The sequence below is a fragment of the Arvicola amphibius genome, chromosome 4 (assembly GCF_903992535.2).
Source record: "Arvicola amphibius chromosome 4, mArvAmp1.2, whole genome shotgun sequence".
In the NCBI taxonomy this organism is placed as follows: Eukaryota; Metazoa; Chordata; class Mammalia; order Rodentia; family Cricetidae; genus Arvicola; species Arvicola amphibius.
The window spans coordinates 146,082,612-146,100,664 of record NC_052050.1 but is presented as its reverse complement, the minus strand read 5'-3'; the positions used below and the strand labels follow the sequence as shown (position 1 = coordinate 146,100,664).

Genomic DNA, 18,053 nt, shown 5'->3' with positions numbered 1-18,053 from the left:
AACAAAACTGATACTCACACTGCATGGCTGCAGTGAAGAAATGCCCGGTGTGCACCACAGTAAGGACACACCTGCTGTGTACCACAGTAAGGACATGTCCGGAGTGCGCCACAGTAAGGACACGCCCGGTGTGTGCCATGCTGAAGCACAGACTCAGGGAAACTCTGACCCTTAACAGAGCAGAGCAGAGCAGAGCCACCAGAGAACAGCCCGTTAGCCCGGGGCCCAGGGAGCCTTGCCATCCATTCTCAGAGAGACGGAAGTGTAACAGTGACGAGGGGGCAGAGTTGGGAGCAAGTGGACTGAGTCCCAAGATAACCCCAAAGTCCTCAGACATCATAATCACACAGCAACTCAGGCACTTTTTTTTTTCTTATTAAGAAATGGCCTTGTGAGAGCCAGAAAAGAGCTTTATAAATTACTTCAATCTTAAGGAGCAGAATCCCAAAGGAAAACATTTAAAGTTGTAAATATACATGTAAATTAATTGTGCATTATAGATAATACCGTGTACCATAAGGGACAATCTAGCCACGTGCAAAGAAATGAGAATAGCTAAGTTTTACTTTGTATTTCAAATCTATTGGCACACTTTCATTTGTCTGAATAATATTAAACAACCAAGAAATAATGGAAATACTCCATGTTGATACCTGATATTTTTCAAACATCTAGCATTCTATAAAACTAAAATTATTGAAGTTTCTATACAATTAAAATCTAGTTTTGAAATTTTAGTAGTCTTTCAATAATGAATAACTGTTATATTTATTTATAAGTTGCCAGACTATCTCTTGTAAACACCTCTCAAGTATTACCTCATTAAAGTCCCCAGTAACTCCATGAAGTCATAACTACTATACCCATGTTAAAGTGAAGGCACCAAACCACAAACAAGTTGGTACAAAACCCTCACCAGACAATAAACACAGAGGCAGAATTCAAGCTTTAACTGTGTCAGATGGGGAGGAGGCTCCACAAAGAACAGAAAGGGCTCAAGGGCATCAACTGTGGTCTTTGGCTTCTAACCGCCCATCGCTGGATGGATGGAAATATGGACAAATTATCTTGTATCTGGAATATGCTACAATGTAAATTTAATCTCTTTACTAGCTTCCTATTAAAGCAATGCAAAGTTAAGATAAAAGAATCAGGCCGGGCCATGATGGTGCACGCCTTTAGTCCCAGCACTTGGAAGCCAGAGGCAGGTGAATCTCTGTGAGTTTGAGGCCAGCCTGGTTCCAGGACAGTCAAGCTATATGGAGAAACCCTATCTTGAGAAAAAAATAAAAAATAAAAATAAAAAGGGAATCAGTGGACTAGAAATAGACAAAGCAATAAACCATGAAAAAAAAAGAAAAGAAATAGACAAAGCAAAGTCAGCATTTCCTTGTGGTTTTGTGTAGTGCAAACTAAAGCGTTTGCTTCCGGTTCTTTTGAAGAATGCTACAAAGGTCCTCACTGCCATACGTGATCTATCTAACAGGGCGGTACAAAGTTCGAGTGAAGCAAGAACACAGTCGGTGGGAGTTACGGCCTCTCATGAGCACTACTGCAGAAGAAGAAGTGTGCACCGCCTAAGTGCCCAGGAACTGTGTGTGACACTCCTCCTCCTGAGCAAAGCTAGACCCGCGCATGCGCCAGGAAGAGACACCATCTGCCAATTACTTGGAGGATTCCAGGCCAGCTCTGTCCCTGAGAGGGTTCTGTTGCCTGATGCAGAGAGGACCACACCTCTTGAGGAATGAAATGTCAGCAGAAAAAAAAATCAGAACATCAGAATACGTAACAACAAACAAATGTGGCTTTACTGGACATAAATAACAAAAGGAAGGTAATAGTTTATCAAAACAGTAAACCCTTCAGTCTTCCCCTTCACGACCAGTCAGAACAGTTAGTTACTTTCCCATCTTATAAACGCAAATCTTTTTTTTTTTTTTTTTTTTTTTTGTTTTTCAAGACAGGGTTTCTCTGTGTAACAGTCCCGGCTGTCCTGGAATTTGCTCTATAGACCAGGCTGGCCTAGAACTCACAGAGATCCACGTGCCTCTGCCCCCCCACCCCCACCCCGAGTGCTGGGATTAAAGGTGTGTGCCTCCACCACCACCTCCTGGCTTTAAAGACAAATCGTAACTAATGAGTGCAGGAGAGTGGTATGGTGTGAACCAGTCTCCTCCAGGCCATCACACATGGATGGGGAAGGTGTCCTGCGGGACGGCAACCGCGCAGTCGGGGGAACCCGACAAGAACTGAAACTATGTAAAGTTTCGAGGGGAAGATAAAGTACCTGCATACTGGGACGGTCAGACAGCAGAGAGCCTTCCTCGTTGTAGGTATAAACCACAAAGTCAGAAGGTAAAAGGTCTCTGGAAGAGGAAGAAAAGAGATGTGTCAAGTACCAAGAGCCGAAGGCACAGCTCGAAGGACATTGTTCTCAGGAGAGAGGCAGAAATTAGCTTTTAAAAACGTTTTACCTGATCCACAATTGTAAAGAAAGTGCTACTGTGAAACCAAAAGCTAATAAACAGACTTGGGCTTCAGACATTAGCTGAGAGACGCAAAGACATGATTCGCTCTCCTGGCACAACCCGCACAGGAGAAGAACAAGTGAGGCTGCTGGCGCGCTCATATTTGTACAAGACAAATAATATTTTATATTCCTCTCTACAAAGTCCTTTGTAGACAAGAAACATCACTGCCTTAACCTAGGTATGAAGACAAATGTCTGCTGTCGACAAGTTGTTAAAGGAAATGCCTCCCCCTCGCTGAGGAACAGTTGTGTGAACCATGGGAAAGCAATCTTTTCTCACACTGACCTCCAGGCCTTGTGGAAAATCAGGATGCACTGTGTGGTTCAAGTTTAAAGCAACCCGAAGCCGCCCAAGACAAACTGACCCTCCTGTCCAGAGATGGACAAACTGATGGCTTGCCCTGCTTGCCCTGAGTGATTCAGCTACACGGCCACTATGGCACAGAAAACCCTTGGTGAAACTGTGCCTCTGCCTCCTTGAATACAGGAAGCCCCATGGCAGCAAATCTGGAGGCAAAGCCGTCCCTGTGACTAAGAGCCTGGAGCACTTGAAGCTCTGAGACTCCAGAGTAATCTTTGTCCCATGTGTCTTTGCGAAGTCCACTCTGTTGCTCTGTGGGCAGTATTCAAAGGAGCCTACGGAGCTGAGCTGAGTCTTTTCATAGGCTGATCTCACTGGACACTGGAGTCTATATATACACATGCACCACACACACCAGACACACACCGTACCGCTCACACACACACACACACACACACATACATACACACACACACACCCATACATCCTTCACATACACACACACATACACACACTAGACATACATACACACACCAGATACATACCATACCACTCACAGACACACCCCACACATCCTTCACACACACACACACACACACACACACCAGACACACATACACCAGACACATACCACTCTCTCTCTCACACACACACACATATCCTTCACACATACACACACACCATACCACTCACACACACACCCCACACATATACACACACATGCACACACACGCGCACATGCACACACACACACACACACACACACACACACACACCCTTCACTCTCCCTAAAGGTAAATTTGAAAAGAATTAAGCTATGCATGCCTGGCTTCCCTCTGCACTGCCTCCTGGAAGTGCAGCCTGTCCAATCATAGCATGAATTCCTGTGGACTTCAGATGCAGGCCTACCCCTGTGCAGCAGGGTCAGCAATAACTAAATCTGCTGATTCCAGGATTCAGACTCCACTAAGCAATATCCATCTAGAAAAAAAAAATCACTATACTGCTGAGGGAAAACATAATTAAAAAGGCAAAATAAATGAAATTTCTTACGTGTTTCTTTCCAAGTGAATAACATGCTGTTTTCCTTGAGCCTGGATGACATAAGACACCTAAATGCACAGAAAAGGAAAAAGGCAATAATAAAACACCGTCTTGTAAATTACTTTTCAACATATCACAAGAGGCAGTAAAGTTCATTCCAAATTAAAGTAACTTAGCAATGCCTGCAACAGTTAGTGGAAAGTTTTTTTGGTTTTTTTGTTTGTTTGTTTTGAGACAGGGTCTCTCTGTAGTTTTGGAGCCTGTTCTGGAACTAGCTCTTGTAGACCAGGCTGGCCTCGAACTCACAAAGATCCGCCTGCCTCTGCCTCCAAAGTGCTTGGATTAAAGGCGTGCGCCACCACCACCAGGCTAATGAAAAGTATTCTTAAGTAATATATATTCTATTCATCTCCATCTCCCTTTAAACCCAGATCATGGAAAATTGCCTACACTTCTAACTACTCTTTTTTAATTTGTTTTAGATTTGTCTGTTTGTTTGTTTTATGGGGGTGTCTGTGAACACCACAGTCAGCAAAGTGTCAATCTGCAAGAAGCAAGAAGAAAGTCTGGTTCAATTTAACTCCGTAGGAGCTGTTAGTTCTGGCACCAGGTCGTTTACTTTAGGCATATTTAATCACAACACAATTTGGAAAAAGTTACCTGATAATTAGCTCAATCTCATGTGCACAACAAAGCTTAAGACATGATTCCATAGACACTTTTTAAAGTACATGTGACCTCTTCCATAAATATATGTTCTAAGGATTGACTTTTTAGGGTTCAGGTGTTGTCTCAGTCATACAGATAGTGCGAAAGCCACAAAGCTATTAACCACCTCCACTCCCAGCCTCCTGGGCAGAGAACAGGTGTCTCCGCCTGAGATGTTTAACATGCCTGGTTCCCTAGCGCTTATCAGTGAGCACCAGGACTTCCTGGACACCTATATTACTTTACACATATTCATGCTTTAGTTGTGTGGATGTGTGTGTACTATGTGTGTGCCTGGTACCCCTGAGTTCAGAAGAGAGCGCCACAGCTCCCGGAACTGGAATTATGGATGGTTGTGAGCTAAGCTGTGGGTGCTGAGAAGTGACTCCCAGTCCTCAGCAAGAGCAACAAATGACCTTAACCGATGAGCCCTCTCTCCAGCCCCAGCTGTCTGCTCTTCCTAAATGTGTTCATGAATCAGCTGTAACTTCAGGAAGTAGTTTCCAGGGCCCCAACATGGTGCTTCCTATGCAGAAGGAGCTCTTCCTTCTGTTTAAGTGAGTTTCGAGAGATTACTTAGTCCTACAAAAGTGGACAAGAAATTCCTGTTCTCTTGTGACCTTTGAGCTTATCTCGTCAACTCTAAGCCACACGTTCTCCTCCTGCCAGCAGCCCCGTGGAGCGAGAACACATCCCGCACAGACGTGGCAATCTCACCCCCGTGGAGCGAGAACACGCCCCGCACAGACGTGGCAATCTCACCCCCGTGGAGCGAGAACACGCCCCGCACAGACGTGGCAATCTCACCCCCGTGGAGCGAGAGCACACCCCGCACAGACGTGGCAATCTCACCCCCGTGGAGCGAGAACACACCCCGCACAGACGTGGCAATCTCACCCCCGTGGAGCGAGAACACGCCCCGCACAGACGTGGCAATCTCACCCCCGTGGAGCGAGAACACACCCCGCACAGACGTGGCAATCTCACCCCCGTGGAGCGAGAACACGCCCCGCACAGACGTGGCAATCTCACCCCCGTGTGGAGCGAGAACACGCCCCGCACAGACGTGGCAATCTCACCCCTGTGGAGCGAGAACACGCCCCGCACAGACGTGGCAATCTCACCAGCAGCACTTCAGTTTCTTCAACAGTGATAAACAGTGTCATCTGAGAGTCCATTCATTATTTACATAACTGACTTTGTCATCTTCAAGTTCAGGAGACCCTTTTCTCTAGCCCAAACAACTTCCCTATTCTAACTATAGGACAAACTATTGATCGTAAGGTCATGGACAAGGGCTTGGTCCCCAGGACAGCACTACTGGGAGGTGTAAGGGATCTACACGTACATGGCTACCTCGTCAACAACCAGAAAAAATTTCCTCCAATGGAAAACAACACTCAATTTCCTTATAAGCAGTTTTGCTATTTTTTAAATCAGGACATAAAGTATTTGATATTAAAACTCATACTCAGCCCCTGAAACAACCACTGTTGCAAATATCACCCTTCATTAAGAAAAGAAGAAACTGCAATGTCCTTATAGTCACAGTTCTTAAGAGAGAACTCACCTGCTTGGAACTGGACCTCGGGGCTTCCCTTCTTTCCCTAGTTAGTCTCCAAGGCGTTATAATCTCATAAGAAGAAAGATGTTTGGTCTGCTGAATGTCTGCAGCAAAAGGAAAAAAACATACAACGTGAGCCCGAAAAAACCTACATGGTACCTAAACACCGGAAATAAAAAAAAGCAAGTGTTTAGCTGGATATAATGCTGTGTTTTTAATCCCAGCACTTGGAGGCAGAGGCAGGAGGATCTCTGTGAGATTGAGGCCAGCCTGGGCTACACAGTGACTTCCAGGACAGCCAGAGCTACATACTGAGACCCCCATCTTGAAAATAAAAAAAAAAAAAAAACTAAGTGTTCAAATCATTGGGGGGGGAAAACACCTGATAGCCAACTGATTTTTTTAAAATTTGTATTTTTTTGCTATTATTCTATTTACCAGTGTTTTGCCTGCATGTTTATCTGTGTACCATGGGTGTAAATGGTGCCCATAAAGGTCAGTTGAGGATGTCAAACCCACTAGAAGTGGAGCTACAGAGAGCTGTGAACCACCATGTGGGTGCTGGGAATCGAATATGGGTCCTGCAGAAGGGCAGTCAGTGCTCTTAACTGATGAGCCATCTCTCCAGACCCTCCTGTGACTTTTTTATATACAATCCTAGACAAGGATGAGAGTGAAAATATTTCCTAAGGAAAAGATGCCACTCTATATCCAAATAGTGTGTGTGTTTATGATGTTAAAACAATCATTTTCAAACACTTTGCATCTGTATACTCCAGCCCTTTTCCTCAACATAAGTCTTTCATTTTAAAATCTTGGGACATAAACAAAAGAAAAGACCATGAGATTTAATATGGCAGAGTGCCACGTGACATGCTGGAGCTCAGAGCATGCACTCGTCCCTCACTCCCTCCTATGCCTCTGGAGTGGCGACATCCTAGGAGAGTAGCTAAACACTGGATAAAGACGATAAGAAGGGGAAGATACTTTCACTATCAATGGGTCAACACTAATATGTACTAACAGTGGACCAACTGCCTCATATGGACTGACTACACCATGAATCCACCAGAAGAAAATGTTACACAAAAACATTAGCAGTTAAACCGGACGGCGGTGGCGCACGCCTTTAATCCCAGCACTCGGGAGGCAGAGGCAGGTGGATCTCTGTGAGTTCGAGACCAGCCTGGTCTACAAGAGCTAGTTCCAGGACAGGCTCCAAAGCTACAGAGAAACCCTGTCTCGAAAAACCAAAAAAAAAAAAAAAAAAAAAAAGAAAAAAAAAAAAAAAAAAAAAAAACATTAGCAGTTAAGAACTCTGGTCATGTGCACTCACATTCTAAAGTTATCAGTAAAACCGAGTGTCTTAGTTAAGGTTTCTATTGCCATGAAGGGACACCATGACCACGGCAACTCTTATAAGGGAAACATTTAATTGTGGTGGCAACTTATAGTTCAGAGGTTTAGTCCATAACTGTCATGGCTAGAACAAGGCAGTGTGCAGGCAGACATGGTGCTGGAGAAGGAGCTGAGAGTTCTTACATCTTGACTCACAGGCAACAGGAAGTGGTCAGAGACACTGGGCATGGCTTGAGCATCTATGAAACCTCAGAGCCTGCCTCTGCAGTGACATACTTCCTCCAGCAAGGTCACACCCACTACAACAAAGCCACATATCCTAATAGTGCACTCCCTTTGGGCCATTTTCTTTCAAAACACTACACTGAGCACAACTAGAACTGAAAGTTAGGACCAGACATAGTAGTGTGCTCTTCAATCTACTGGTTCTCAACCTGTGGGTCATGACCCCTTTAGGAACTGAATGACCATTTCACAGGGGTCGTCTAAGACCATCCTGCAGACTATTTATTTACATTATGATTTATAACAGTAGCAAAAGTACAGTTATGAAGTAGCAACAAAATAGTTTCATTGTTGGGGTCACCACAACATGAGGAGCTGTATTAAAGGGTCGCAGTATTAGGTAGGTTGAGAACCACTGCTCCCAGTACTTGGGAGGCAGAGGCAGTCAGATCTCTGTGAGTTCAAGGCCAGCCACGGATACATAGTAAGACATAGAAAGGCCCTATCTCGGGGGCTGGAGAGATGGCTCAGTGGTTAAGAGCATTGCCTGCTCTTCCAAAGGTCCTGAGTTCAATTCCCAGCAACCACATGGTGGCTCACAACCATCTGTAATGAGGTCTGGTGCCCTCTTCTGGCTAACTGTATACATAATAAATAAATATTAAAAAAAAAGAAAGGCCCTATCTCAAAAGAAAAAAAAAGAAATACCACCACAAACTGAACAATAAATCATGTAGGAGTTGGATACAGTTTTTCCCTTCCAGTAACATTACTAAGGGCATAACAACTCTTTTTCACTGCTCTCACTGGTTGTTCAAGATGACCTTGAACTCATGACCTTCCTGCCCTGTTTTCCCAGGGTTGAGATGATAGGAGCCCACCACTGCACCCAACAGCCACAGTAAAAGTTCTTTCAGGGAAGTCTGGTGAGGGAGATGGTCACTGTGAGGGGGACGGTCACTGTGAGGGGGACGGTCACTGGTCACGGGCTCAGGAGCTTCAGAACTGAATGCTGAGGAAGGAGGACAGCTGCATCTCCCTGAGCCACAAGAAGGAAAGTGGGGAATTTCATAGATTGAAAAAGCCTTACAACCAAATGCAGTCTATGGGCCTGTCTGGATCCTTGTTAAAATGAACCAACTGAGAAAACTCTGAGAACGTCTGGGAAATTTAGACATGGGAAACATTTGATGATCTTAGGGAACTGTGCTTAAGGCTTTGTGATTTAGCGATTCATGCTGAATATTCCGTGATAAAATATATTACAATATTACTTGAAGGACAAACGAAACCAAGATTAAACCTGAATAATGCACACACAGGAGTTCGTTCCTCTTCTTCTGCTCTTATGTATGTTTAAAAACTTCTATAATGCCTGGCAGTGGTGGTGCATGCCTTTAATCCCAGCACTCAGGGAAGCAGAGGCAAGTGCATTTCTGTGAGTTTGAGGCTAGCCTGGTCTACAGAGCGAGTTCTAGGACAGCCAGAGATACACAAAGAAACCCTATCTCGAAGAAGAAAAAAACAAACAAAAACAAAACCTTCTATAATAATTGTTTACCTACAAGCATGAATGAAAAAAGACTAATACTTTTGCTGCAATCATAATTACAAAACAATATACTTGGGCTGGCAGGATGGTTCAGCTGGTAAAAGGCTTGCTGCCCAGCCTGACAACCCTGAGTTGATTCTTGGGACCCACGTGGAGGAAGGAGAGAACTGACTCCTAAGAGCTATGCTCTGACGTCCCCAACCACACACAAATACATGTAATTTTAAAATGTAATACTGAATTTATATATTGCAAATTGTGACTCTAAACTATCATAAACATGCAAATAGCATAAATCAATGAACTAATCTGTTGGGTGTCTTTTCCATGTGAGGCAGGGTCAGGAAGCTGTAAGAAATCTATTTCCTACAGTGTGTGTCTCCACTGTCCGAGCCGGTTTACAGCGATGTGTATGCTGCTTCCACAGTTGTTCCTTTGCAAAAACTAAGGTGCACCTGCTCAAGTGCTGACCCTGACTGCCTAGCAGCTCTGCCTGCCTCGTTTCTAATGTCTTTTTCAGATGCTAGAGATCAACCGGTGAGTCACACACCAAGGAGAGGCTCTACCAATGAGCAGCCTTCACTACCTCCACCTGAAGTACGGGTTGACCTTTCCACTTGGCCTCGACATCCCCTCCTCCGATGTCACCGCATCTCATTCATATTAACTGCCGGTGTCCCTCAGCCTTCTCACAAACAGATTTGGATGAAGTACGGCATCTAACATTTTCCAAGTGGGCACTGTATAAAACCTGTTCATAGTTCAGGATTTCAAGGTCATCAACAGGAAAACATAAGCTAGGTCAGGTCCAACACACAGCACACTAAGAGTTTTCTGACTCTTCTCCACCGGTCTCGCAGGCATCTTAACTCATACCATGACTATCATCCAGATATGGCGTGGGATGTCCTTATGTATATGTGTTGCTTTTATTGATTAATGAATAAAGCTGTTTGGGCCAATGGCTTAGCAGAGTAAAGCCAAGCGGAAAATCAGAACAGAGTTGATATTCTGGGGTTGGAGGCTATTTCTTTACCTAAAGTGAGCCTTTCAATGACCTCCAGTCTTCTCAAATTCCTACAGCATAGGTTTAAATAGCATCCTTAAAAACCTTCCTTCTGCATCAGTAACCAACCCTACTGCTGTGTGCAGCAAGATAAACGCAATACTGCAGTGGGCAATAAATTCTGTGTGATCAGGAGTAAACTGTATTCCAGAAAAAGATGATAAAATATGGGGGTGGGGGGAGATAAGGTGGTGGATATGGGAGGGATCGGGAGAAAATATGATCAAAATACACTGTATACAATTTTCAAAGATTTTTTTTTTAAAGTAAACTAGCCTGAAGCCAGGTGGGTAGGCCACGTCTATAATCCCAGCACTCACGGGAAGTGGGTACAGCAAGGGTACAAGTTCAAGGTCAGCTTCAGCCACAAAACAAGTTTGAAGCCAGCCTGAACTAGAGGCCTAACTGAAAAAGAGCAAAAATGGCATGTTTTCCTCTGCCTTTCTGTCGTGACACAATACTTCCAAGAAAGCTTCAGAAATTCACTAGAGACAAGAGCACAGACACCGAGAGGCGCCGATCACTGCTGCAGTAGGAGAGGCTGAGCCACTGGCAACCAAACTAACATTTTCACTACGATTCAGAAGAGAACTCCACAGAGAGAAAAATATGAAACATTTCCAGAAGGCAAAATTTGAAACTCTAATGGGCAGGAAGACGTTTCAAGAGTTCTCTATCTAAAACAGGTTCTGTAACTTCCTAAGGTCACCGCCTACTTTACAGGAGAAGACAGGTGTTCCGTCTTCTAAGGAGTCTTTTACCTGGATGGCTACAGGAATAATAAAAGCTAGATACAAGAACAGAAAGTAGGCCAGTCATGGTGGTGCACGCCTTTAATCTCAGCGTTTGGGAGGAAGAGGCAGGCAGGGCTCTGTGAGTTTGAGGCTAGTCTGGTCTATATAGTTCTGAAATAATCAGAGATACGCAGTGAGACCCAGAGCCAAAAAAAAAACAAAACAACAACAACAAATATATATAGTACATATAATTCTATATTTTTTGTCAATTGGGAACCATATATTATTGAAAATATATATGTAATCTTTGAAAAATATAAATATTCTAGAATCTTCGTTCGCTGGTTCCCATTTTAAATTTTTTTTTTTTTGTTTTGCAAAGCAAATGTCATAATAGTTTGTGGTTTTTTAAGGTTATAGCACTTCTGTATTTAGGAGTTCTTACTCTGACACCAACTTTTTCAAAGACCCAAGGATCTACCTTCTATATCAAACCCATGCACAGACACCATGTACAAAGCTTCTGAGAGCATATTATTTCAAAAAGAATATACACTAATATACACAAACTACAAGAGAATCTTTCTTTCTTTCTTTCTTCCTTTCTTTCTTTCTTTCTTTCTCTCTTTCTTTTTTTGCCAAAATTCCAGTCTGGTTTCTTTTTCCTTATCTCCTGCTCATTCCCGACATGCATTTCCCTAATTCCTCTAATCTATGCTTCCCGTGGGAACCAAAAAGCCATTTCTTTCATTTTACTGTAAAGGAAACACATTTAACCTTCCTAACACTGGCATTGTGGACTGGAAAATCCTTGGCTGTGGGTCATCCTGTGCAGTGTGGGCGTGTCTAGCGGCACCCCTGGCCTCCACTCTCCAGATGCCAGCAATGTTAGCTCTGACCACTCAAGTGTCCATGTGCCTGCAGGTGTAGGAGGTAACATTGCCTCCAATTAAAAACCACCGGGAACACTAGATGTGGTGGTTAAAGTCTTTGATCCCAGCACTCAGAAGGCAGAGGCAGGTAGATCTCTGTGAGTCTGAGGCCAGCCAAGGCTACACAGTCAGAACCTATCTCAAAAGTTTTTTACAAACTAAAATTAAAACGCTAAACACCAGGCAGAGGTGGGGTACAGTTCACAATAAAAGTAAAAATCTTCACTGCAATGCCCATCAAAATCCCAGCAAAATTCTTCAAAGACCTCAAAAGAACAGTAATCAACTTTATTTGGAAAAGCAAAAAACCCAGGATAGCCAAAACAATCCTGTGCAATAAAAGAACTTCTGGAGGCATCACAATCCCTGACTTCAAACTCTACAACAGAGCTACAGTACTGAAAACAGCCTGGTACTGGCATAAGAACAGACAGGAGGCCGGGCGGCGGTGGCGCACGCCTTTAATCCCAGCACTCCGGAGGCAGAGGCAGGCGGATCTCTGTGAGTTCGAGACCAGCCTGGTCTACAAGAGCTAGTTCCAGGACAGGCTCCAAAGCCACAGAGAAACCCTGTCTCGAAAAACAAAAAAAAAAAAAAAAAAGAAAAAGAAAAAAAGAACAGACAGGAGGACCATCGGAACCGAATAGAAAACCCGGATATGAATCCACACATCTTCGAACACCTGATCTTTGATAAAGAAGCAAAAAATATCAAATGAAAAAAAAGAAAGCATATTTAACAAGTGGTGCTGGCATAACTGGATATCAACATGTAGAAAAATGAAAATAGACTCATATCTATCACCATGCACAAAACTCAAGCGTCAAGTCCAATGTATCAAAGACCTCAGCATAAAGCCAGCCACACTGAACCTTACAGAAGAGAAAGTGGGAAGTATACTTGAACGCATTGGCACAGGGAACCACTTCCTAAACATAACCCCAGGAGCACAGACACTGAGAGAAACAATTAATAAATGGAACCTCCTGAAACTGAAAAGCTTCTGTAAAGCAAAGAACACGGTCAACAAGACAAAACAGCAGCCTACAGAATAGGAAAAGATCTTCACTAATCCCACATCAGAGAGAGGTCTGATCTCTAAAATATACAAAGAACTCAAGAAATTGGACACCGAAAGATCACATAATCCAATAAAAAAAAAATGGTGTACAGACCTAAACAGAGAACTCTCAACAGAGGAATCTAAAATGTGTGAAAGACGCTTAAGGAAATGTTCAACATCCTTAGTCATCAGAGAAATGCAAATCAAAACAACTCTGAGATTCCATCTTACACCTGTAAGAATGGCCAAGATCAAAAACACTGATGACAACTTATGCTGGAGAGGTTGTGAGGAAAAGGGAACACTTCTGCATTGCTGGTGGGAATGTAAGCTGGTACAGCCCCTTTGGATGTCAGTGTGGCAATTTCTCAGAAAATTAGGAAACAATCTTCCTCAAGACCCAGTAATACCACTTTTGGGTATATATCCAAAGGATGCTCAATCGTGCCACAAGGACATGTGCTCAACTATGTTCACAGCAGCTTTGTTTGTCATAGCCAGAACCTGGAAACAACCTAATCGATCAAAGAATGGATACGAAAAATGTGGTACATTTACACAATGGAGTACTACTCAGCAGAAAAAAATGACAGCTTGAATTTTGCAGGAAAATGGATGGAGTTAGAAAACATCATTTTGAGTGAGGTAACCCAGACACAGAAAGACAATAATCACATGTGCTCACTCATAGGAAGTTTTTAAACATAAAGCAAAGAAAGCCAGCCTACAAACCACAATCCCAGAGAACTTAGACAACAATGAGGACACTAAGAGAGACATACATGGATCTAATTTACATGGGGAGTGGAAAGTAGAAAAAGACAAGATCTCCTGAGTAAACTAGGAGCATGGGGACCTTGGAAGAGGATTGAAGTGGGGAGAGGAAAGGCAGGGAGGGAAACAGAAAAATGTAGAGCTCAATAAATATCAATAAAATAAAATTTAAAAAAAAGAATGGATAGGCAAGAAATCCTAGTAGGCTTATCTTAAGATTCTCTGGGGTATACAGACTTTGATATTAGAATCTACAGAATAAGCATACTATTGAAAATAAGGACACTAGGGGACATGAACTGAAGAAAAATCAAAGTTGAACGAGAAACGTAAAGGCTGGAGACTTAGTAAATGAAAGGGTGTGCGTTCTTGCCTCCTCTGACTCAGGATTCTCGTGAGTTTCTGAGGAAGTAGAAGCAATTGTGGTAGAAAAAAAAAATCTTCCAAAGAATTCTACCTAATTGCAAGACAAACTGGTATAGCAAACCACCAAGAGCCTTTTTCTTCTCACCTTCCTGCTTATTACCTAAACAAATAGCCACCTTTATGTACTCCCCTTAAAAGATAAACCTCCACATTCAGGGTGAGTGAGATAATCTGTTGTCTCAAGTACTCCTGAAGGGAAATGACTGTAATTAAACCCTACCTGCTAGTCACAGGACCAATCCCAAATCAATGTGTTTCAGCTACTATGTCCTTCAAGAGCACATTTTACTGCCTTTCTGCTGCTGTGTTCTATACTGGTATCTGTCTTGACTAGTGCTTCTTTATCTGCTTGTCTTTAAAGAGAGATGGGTAACTATTTAAAATGAGAATGCTCATTCTGGGTTTTATCTCAAAGATCCTATCCCCAAATAAGAAAACAAAATGCTATTTTTGTCTTGAAGTACCCCATTGGGAAAAACGCCAATCATTTAGAAAATGTAATGCTCTTAAGAATTTAAGGCCCTCCAGAAAGGAATTTAAATTGCTGAAACCAAAGCAGCTACTTCCTACCCAGATACTGCAAGTACTCAATAAAACATACCCTCAGTCAACACAGCCTCCTGTGGTCCTTACACACACACACACACACACACACACACACACACACACACACACTTTCTTAAAGCAAACCTGCCCCTTTTGACATCTTTTCCACAATTGTGCAGTGTCCTCAAACATATTTACCAGCAACACCAAATTCCCCTCTTCAAACTAGGGTTGGAAATTCTAGGTCAAGAATGTGATTGTGACAGTCTTTGACTGTGCCACAGAGGTTCATAAGGAGAGGTTGGGCTCTGCCTGCCTGGGGGACTACTAAAAGTAAAGGGTAGTCACGAAGAGGGGAGATAAACCAGGAAAAAAAAATCTCATTCCAAGAACAATGTATCAAAGGAAACAAAACATTTGGAAGTGGAGTTTGTAGGATTGTCCTACAATGTAACAAGTTTTGTAGAGACGCTTTGTTTTTAAATTATCGTAAGATCTAGCAGTAAGTTAAGATGAAGGAAAACAAACCCAATCAGGACAGCATAGTCCAAAACGGACCACTGGCTCTTCAGGGGAGAGAGACAGGGAGATCTCTATGAGTGGGGAGCCATTCAGGGGTCTCAAAAAACAAAGGGAGGGAGGAAGGGGAAAGGAAAGAGACAGGTGTGAAGACTGAACATGAATTTCTCAGGCTAGCTCCCTTTTTTGCTCTTTTTTTAAAATAATATTAATCTTGGGGGTTGGCACACAAAGAAGCAAGTTTCATCTTGGCATCCTCATAAATGTCATCACAGTTTGTTCTCATCCCTTCCCCTCCGCCTTACTCACTCCTGAAAGATATGCCACGGGACAGGAAATTGGGAGAGGACAGGGAGACAGGAGGTGAGTCTGGGAGGGGCTAGAGGGTGAAATGGGGCTGAGTATATTCAAAACACTGAATGAAACGCTCGAAAATTAAAGACACTACAACGTCCCACATATTTCTCCCATATGTGAAATCTAGGTTAATACATCTATGTACATATATAGACATATTACCCATCTGTGACATGAAAGTTGAAGGAAACTATGGTAGGGAGACCATGAGAAGACAATGAGTCAGAAGATGAAAAAACGTACAATGATAAGCACGCATGAAACTGTCATAATGAAACCCACTGTTTTATATACTAATTTTAAAAATTATTTTTTTTTTTTTTTTTTTTTTTTTTTTTGGTTTTTCGAGACAGGGTTTCTCTGTAGCTTTGGAGCCTGTCCTGGAACTAGCTCTTGTAGACCAGGCTGGTCTCGAACTCACAGAGATCCGCCTGCCTCTGCCTCCCGAGTGCTGGGATTAAAGGCGTGCGCCACCACCGCCCGGCTTTAAAAATTATTTTTAAAAATATGCTTGACATCTGAAAATGAGCATGGCGTGAACCTCAGTTCCAACTATTAGATCTACTTCATTTTCCAATTATTTGCTGTGAGCAAGCTTTCAAACAGCTTCTTCAGGACACCAGAGTTTCTAAAAGAAATCGGGGTTGGTCTACATATTGTATTCAGTACATTACATTAAAAAAAAAAAATGCTGGGTGGTGGTGGCGCAACGCCTTCAATCCCAGCATTTGGGAGGCAGAGGCAGGTGGATCTCTCAGTTTGAGGCCAGCCTGGTCTCAGCAGAGTGAGTTCCAGAACAGCCAGGGCTACACAGAGAAACCCTGTCTCAGGGAAAAAAGAAAAACATAAAAAAGAAGCTGAGAGGCTTCATACACATCTGATTTCCTTAGATTTGTTGGCCCCAAGTTTTGTTTTGTTTTTTTTTTTTAATTATTTGAATCCACTGTTTAAATCCTCGTGGGCACAATGTTACCAAAACCAGTTAAAAATCCTACTGAAACCAGCTTAGCCCCCAACCTAACTAATGTGTGGATGTCTCGGTTGACGTTTTAAACATCCTGTATTCCAAAAACTCAGCTGATTTGGGAGAGATCGTTCACTTCAGGAAACTGAGTTGACTCACTGCGCTCAGTGCCAGCACCTCAAATCTTGGCTCCAGCTCTCTGGCCTCTCCCTCCTAGAGTCCATCTTCCATTGTGTTCTCAATGTTTTAGCTGAAAATCTGACTGCCATGCGCCTTAAAATCCATCACTTCCCAGACCAGTGTGCAGGGTGGGTGTGACTCCTTAGCTTACTACCCAAGGTCCTACACTTGGTGTCTTCCTCCCTCCACTTTCCCTTCCCTTGCTCACTTTCACACATTCACACTTCCCTTGTCTCCTCACAGGGTATTCTCTTTCACACCACTTACCCTTGGGGAAAGGAAAAAAAATTCTACATTTATAATGGATCCCTCCCCTCTAACTTGACAGTTGCTCACCAGTTTAGCTCAGTTCAAAAAGCACTTTCTCAAAAAAAAAAAAAAAAAATTCAACATCTCAAATATACCTTAGTACATGGCCACATTTTGGTCCTCCAAAAGCATCGGCGATGATGTTTACTCGGAGTCTGATAAATGTTGTATAAGTGAGCAGCCGGTCCACTGCAGCCACAATTGTAGAACATAAGGGTATTCCATTCATTTTTACGCATATGTGTAATAATAAACATACACACGAACTGAAAATATAGTCTGATTTATACTGACAAACACACGAAGTTAGAGATTACTAAGCCTTCAGACCCTTTCCTATCGATAGTGTGAATCATCTAGAACAGCATCTAGAACCGATCTGGCCCAGCGTCCTAGTCAGATATTTTCAGTATTATAACACAGCAGAAAGCAAACTTAATTTAAAAGAGAAAGCCAAAGAGAAGAAACAATGTAATTAGTTTGGTGAAGGTCAGCTCTCCTGCATTCAAATCTTCACTCATCACCTTTGAAGGCAAGAATTTGGAAAAGCCTTCCGTTGTCCAGCACATTCCAGGCGCTAGTAGAAATAACTCAGCCATGCAAACAATAATTTAATACAAAAGATAAAATAGATAACTTATTTCCAGAAAGAAACTAGTACGTTGGTGGGGTGTTTCTACCCCCATTTCATCATCTCCAATATAAATATCTTACATATTTACGGGAAGTTTCACAATTCAAACGTATTGGTCGACAGTCATTTTTTTTCGATAATCGCCTGAGTTAAACAGAGCAGTGATTCTTTGTCCAGATTTAGAAAGACTAAACAACGGGCTCTAGAAATGTAGCTTTTCGTTTATTCTTTTCTTTTTTTTTTTTTTAAGTATTCTTACTCTA

At 42.7% G+C, this 18,053-nt stretch overlaps 1 protein-coding gene across 4 annotated transcripts in view; it reads right to left on the bottom strand.

The window, feature by feature from the left end:
- Adam9 (ADAM metallopeptidase domain 9) overlaps positions 1-18,053 on the bottom strand; it is a 63,498-nt gene that overhangs the window by 44,841 nt on the left and 604 nt on the right. For all 4 annotated transcript variants that reach the window (XM_038327447.1, XM_038327448.1, XM_038327449.1 and 1 more), the window contains exons 2-4: positions 6,154-6,251; positions 3,885-3,943; positions 2,288-2,366 (exon numbers count right to left, since the gene is read on the bottom strand). In XM_038327447.1, coding sequence (XP_038183375.1) covers positions 2,288-2,366; positions 3,885-3,943; positions 6,154-6,251 — 236 coding nt within the window. The remainder of the gene's footprint in view (positions 1-2,287; positions 2,367-3,884; positions 3,944-6,153; positions 6,252-18,053) is intronic.